Here is a 5911-nt window from a genome sequence, read left to right as displayed (position 1 = left end):
AGGGATACTAACGTGCATCACTAGATTTTTTAAGGGGCTTTAAACTCACAACATTACATAATAACTACTGTTTGACTCTGACATAGCACACAACACCTGAAGACCACTACCACACCCCAATGTACTGCACCCTATGATCTCTAGCACTTTACAATGTGCTGCATTGTAAAACACTACTCCGCCACCCTCCATCCTATTCGATGCATGCTGCTAACATTTATATGTTGGACGGAAAATAAAAATCTTTGCAATTCCCTTTAATGAAATTGGCCTCTGTAATTGCAAGTTACACGTTTCCAGAGTGCCCCCTTCACTTCCTGGTTTCTCAGACTGTAGATCATGGGGTTCAGCATAGGATTTACTAGTGTGTAAAACACTGATACGACCTTATCCTGCATGCCTGAGTCACTGGAGGGAAGTCTGAGGTACATGAAGAGAGCTGTCCCATAGAACAAAAGCACAACGGTCATGTGTGAGCCGCAGGTTGAGAAAGCCTTGGGCATCCCCTCATTGGTACGGATTCTCAAAATGGCTGCAATGATATAGGCATATGAAATGACCATGATCAGGAGAGAGGTGAAACCAAAGATGAACCCTACAGCAAAGATCATTGTCTTTCCTACAAAGGTGTCAGAGCAGGAGAGCTTCATGAGTTGGATCATGTCACAGAAGAAATGGTTGATGATGTTGGGTCCACAGAAGGTGCTGTGGAAGGTACTCCCTGTGTACACTGCTGCAGTGAGCAAAGCCCCAAGGTAGACGAATGCCACCAGCTGGAGGCATACTTTCCTGCTGATGATAACTGGATACAGGAGTGGGTGGCAAATGGCGGCGTAGCGGTCATAAGCCATGGCCGCCAGCATGTAGCCTTCAGTAGATGCAAATACACCAAAAAAATAGGTTTGAGCTGCGCATGCAGAGTAGGAGATCACCTTCCTGCTAGAGAAGAAGTACACAAGCATGTTGGGTGCAATGACAGAAGCATAGCAGAAGTCTGACAAAGACAAGTTGCTAAGGAGAAAGTACATAGGGGAGTGGAGACGCGGTTCAACGACAATCAATGCTGCAATACTGATATTGCCAGCTACGGTGACAAGGTAGAACAGGAGGAACAGAACAAAGAGTGGAATCTGAAGTCTCAGCTCATTGGTGAATCCTAGGAGAACAAACTCTGTAACTGAGGTCTTGTTTTTTTCTTCCATATTATTATTTATTGTTACCTATTGGGAGAAGATGCAGAGGGTTAGTTCAACTCTGTCCAAAACAATTTTGCTTTTACTTATAATGACTACAGCCTTTCTGGAAAGACTTTCACACTATGAAACATGCATAGGCCATATAGATATCACATAGAATCCAGAAATTACAACAATTCCAAAATTAGCATTTCACATTATAAAATGTAATGTTGTTTTCAGTCCATGTTTCATCTTGTCACCCTTAGGATGGTCTTCCCCCAACTTTTTGCCTATTTACCTCCATGTATTTGTGTTGAAATTCGTTTTTGTTGATGTCACGACTCTTTACCACTAATCAGTGCTAAAGTGCTTGTGCTTACTCCTGTTAGCATGGTTTGATTGTGTAGGCGAGTGCCTCTTTTGTACATACGTATCCCCCTTGTTTTGCATGGAAAAGTTCAACTGGAAGTGCTCAGGGTCCCTGCCAACCAGGTCCCCTGGGCCAGATGCTCTTTCCAAAACTGTACCTTTTTTTCCCAATCGGCACAACTTCAGTACCCCTTGTAAGTGCTTAGTAAATGCTACCTGTGGTACTTAGGCCATTGGCACTGAAAAGAGACTCCAGTGGTTGCAGTATTAATTGTGCCACCCTAAATTCCCCTCACCAGGGCCATGTATGCTGCCATTGCAGACTGCGTGCCTGGGTGCAGACAAACAGAAGAGTCGACGTAGCACACAACCCTATGTGTCATGCCCACAGACACTGAATGGGATGTTGTTAAGATACCTCTAAAGCAGGCCTTATAGTCCGAAGGCAGGGTGCACTATATCCCCTGTGAGGATATACCGGCATAAGCAGATATGCCCCCGCAGTATCTGAGCCAATTCATGGATATTGTAAGTGAACAGGGAAGCCAAACTAGTCATTACGAGTTCCCCAGCTTCATGATGGCTTTTCTTTACTATGGGATGTTTGGTACCAAACAACTCCTCTTAATGAACCTGCACTAATTTCAGTGTCAGATTTATTAATAATTGCACACAGAGGACTGCTTAGAGAGGTCCCCTGAAACCTTTGAACCCTTAGTGTGGTCACTTACTGTTCTAAGCCAACCTGTCACCAACATGCAGAGTTCTGGCCTCAGCGGTCGAGAACAATGCCTGGCCACTACGGAGATGTTCACACCTCCCCCCAGTCAGGAAGAGCCATCTGTGGTAGAAAGCTTCTAAGGCCTTGCCGCCTTTGAAATGTGACCCCAGCCTCTCCTGTTAGAAGGTGCAGGCCCCTCTCTTGTCCTAAACCCTTTTGGCAGGAAGACTGGGGAGAAAACCAAGCTAGAATAGGAGGTGTGTCCCACTCTTCCAACTTCATCGCAAAGGTGTTGGAGGCAAGGTGAAGCACATTTCCCAGTGCCCGCCATCTTAAGATGGTGGGACTCCACCAATCAAGGCTAGAGTTATGTCTCCCTCCCAAAGGAGGAGGGCATTCTAGAGGGTGTAGACAACCCAGGTATGGGGCCCATAGGCCGCTACCTGTCACTCCCTAGAAACACCCTTACATTTCGTGTTTAAGTGGCATCCCCAGACCCTGAACTTAGATTTCATGGACACAAAAAGAAAACATATGAAGAAATGCTGTTTGACCTGCAGACCTCGCTGTGAACTTTGGGCGCAAACTATTGCCTTTTGCCACAGAACTCAACAATCACCATCCTCTAGGTTGTTTCGTTACTAAATTGTCTCCTCAAACCATGGAAGGTGTCATCTGCAGTTCACAAATTGCCAAAAAAACTCCCTCAAGACAGAGGTAGTATATCCCTGCAGCTGCAGGCACCAAACACAGCAAACTATGGTCCAGCATCGTCCAGCTCCCCAGCCTGACTGATGTCTCTAATTGCCAGTCGAAGGTACACCTGCTCTGGAGGGTCAGCTTCGCCTCTGAACCAAGTCTTGAGGCCCCAGAACCCATGGAGACTTAAGGACACCAATGATTCAAGAACAAAACCCCTTGCTGCAAAAACCTACAAAAACGAGTTCAGGCAGAATGCAACTTTGCACCGCGCCAGCACCCGACAAGGAACTTCAGAACTCCAGAGACCACCACGTGACGGGGAACATGGCGACAGGCTAACCGCCGGTCGCGGGAGCTCCTGAGGGAAGAATGAGAGAATCCAGCATTGAAGGCGCAAAATGAGAACAGGTTGTATTGCGCAAAACTAAAGCTTAGAGAACAGAGTCTATTTCGGAGCTCTGAATGGGTGGAGAAATGGAGCCCGCTGTCCTCAGAGCTTCAAGTTGGGTTTGGGCGGCGGTTCTGCTGAGGAAGTCCCGAGCTGCAACACCTCTGGTAGACTTCCGGGTCGGCAGCGGCAGAGTCAGTAGTAGTCTGACCCCTGAAAGCAAACACTGCAGTACGAGCTGCTGCAGCCTAGAGCAACGCGGTGTCGGCTCGAGTCCTAGAGGGGCTAGCGAGAAGGTAACACAGCAGCAGCAGAAAACTGCGAGGGAGACTGCACTAAAACAGGGGTGGAGGGAACACAACTTCACCCATCAGGTACCTTTTCTCCATATGAGTGCGGTGAATGAGGAGGCGGGGCTGACTGTCTGGAAGGAGTGCTGGTACAGTCGCCCAGCAGGAAGAAAGTTGTTAGTTCTCTCCCTGTTTTTCTCCCTGACAAAGAGGTAAAATACCCTTGCGTAAAAAATAGATATCATCTGCATACAGTCTCTGAGAGGATAGGTGTACCTGGAAGGGCTAAGGGCGCTTCAACCAGAGAACCACAGGCTGTATATCCTATAATATAAGCAACTAGGGGGGCAGTGAAAATTAAGAGGGGTGGACCAAAGGAAGGGCAATTACCGCCTAAGCCTCCACCATCTCTTAGGTTCTATTTTTAAATAATGGAACAGGTTACTGCCGTGTCTAAGAGAGTAGGAACACCATAGAGAGTAGGGAGTAAAGAGATTGAGACCTTCACCCAGGCAGAACCACTGCTGATGGAAAATCATTTCTCCCTGTTGGCGGAAAATTCAGGAGATGGTCAAGGAATGATGGCAGGAAGCTCTGGAAATTGCCCAGGAATGGAAGGTTGTATAACAGGGGACAAGGCTATCGATAAGGCTATGGATAAGAGCCCTAGCCCAGGGCTAAATGGTGGTTGGGTGAAGGTAGGAATAGAGGAGTGGCCCCCAGCAATGTATATCCCAGGAATCCACTTAGAGTCTCTACTTTCAACCCTGAGACAGGATATCTTGGGAGAGTTTGAGATCTCTGAAGTCAATCAAAAGGACGTACAGGGAAAATGTGAGATTCTTGAGGAGAAATTAGATGCTATAGCCCAACGCACTTTAATATTGGAAGATGAGGTTAAGACCCTGTCTACCGCCATGGCAGAGAATACTAGTGACATCGCGAGCCTCAAAAATCAAAATAAGATATTGCAGGAGGACCTAGGGAGACTCGAAATACATGCCAGGTATAATAATCTGAGGCTGCTCAACATTCCTGAAAATTTAGAACGTAATGAGATAAAAGGATTTGTTTGTAAACTTTTGGGAGAAGGTCTACTGCAGGAAAGGGCAGATATTGACTTGGACCGAGAAACCCAAAGAGTGCATAGAGATCCTTTTAGGTTAAATCCTATGAGAAAGGCTCCTAGAAAAATGTTGGTAAATTTTCTTTCGTATTCAGTTAAGGAGCTAGTTCTGGGGAGTGCCCTCAAGGAACACTCTTTGAAATATGGAGACCTTAGCTACTAAATAAGATCGGATGTTGGGAAGAGAACTTCGCAGAGACAATGGGGGCTGGGTTAAAAAATGAACGACTTACAAAGCAAAGGCGCCCAGGTGCAGATGAAGTTCCCTGCGAAGTTGCGGATAATGTGGTGGAACAAAATGCATAATATCAGGGAGCCAGAGGAGGTAGATGCCTTCCTGGCCCAGATGGATTGATGTGCATAGTAGAGTACACAAGACCACAAGAATCTGAGAATTTCTCACTTATTTTTCTTTTTCAGTTCCAGCCGCATTGAGCCAAACTTACGTACAATCTGTAACATATAATTCTGTTGTTTCTTAGTTACTCTCAGTCACTCTTCTTTTTTGTTTTTCTTTTTTCCCTCTCTAAGCTAGGGAGGTCTCGAATGGCGATATATTTTGCCTAAGATAGGGAGGGGGTTCCCCGAGGAGAGAGGGTGTGACGGTGCACATGGTGGTGGGAGAATAGAGAAAAAAATAAAGAAATATGTCAGAGTTTTTTCATGTGTCTGTAAGGTTTAGTCTCGTGAGGTATCTTATTTCCACCTGGGGTGTCAGTTGACAATGATAGGGATGTATGGAGACAGGGGGGTGGAAAAAAAGGGAATGAGTAGATCAAATGAGTAGATCAAATCTGGTTTATTAAATGTCATGGAATGTCAACAGTCTGAGGTCCAGACGGAAGTTGGCCCTGGTCTCAGAGTTCCTTAAGAATAGTGTAGAGAATGTATTTTTACTTCAGGAGACGCATCTGAAATGAGAGGAGTGTAGGTCCTTTAATAAATTGGGCTGGGTTCAAGAAATAATGTGTTCTGACCAGAGAGGCAAATCAAGAGGGGTGGCTATAATTATCAGGAATAACCCAGGCATCAAATTGCTAAGGTATGAATAAGACTCCCCCGGGAGATGGCTGGTAACTTTCTTAATGGTGCAGGGGGTACCACTAGTTTGTGCCAATTATTATGGCCCAAATGATG

General features: G+C 45.9%; 1 protein-coding gene across 1 annotated transcript; it reads right to left on the bottom strand.

Annotated features, from left to right (window-relative positions):
• Positions 1–257: 257 nt before the first annotated feature.
• LOC147740905 (olfactory receptor 5AR1-like) lies at positions 258–1202 on the bottom strand. Its single transcript, XM_086925044.1, has one exon. The coding sequence runs from the start codon at positions 1200–1202 to the stop codon at positions 258–260; it is 945 nt and encodes a 314-aa protein (XP_086781170.1).
• Between the last annotated feature and the right edge of the window lie 4709 nt (positions 1203–5911).

Source organism: Lissotriton vulgaris, chromosome 1_1 (genome assembly GCF_964263255.1).
Source record: "Lissotriton vulgaris chromosome 1_1, aLisVul1.2, whole genome shotgun sequence".
Classification (NCBI taxonomy): domain Eukaryota; kingdom Metazoa; phylum Chordata; class Amphibia; order Caudata; family Salamandridae; genus Lissotriton; species Lissotriton vulgaris.
The sequence above is the reverse complement of the archived record's forward strand: the minus strand, read 5'-3'. Positions and strand labels throughout refer to the sequence as shown.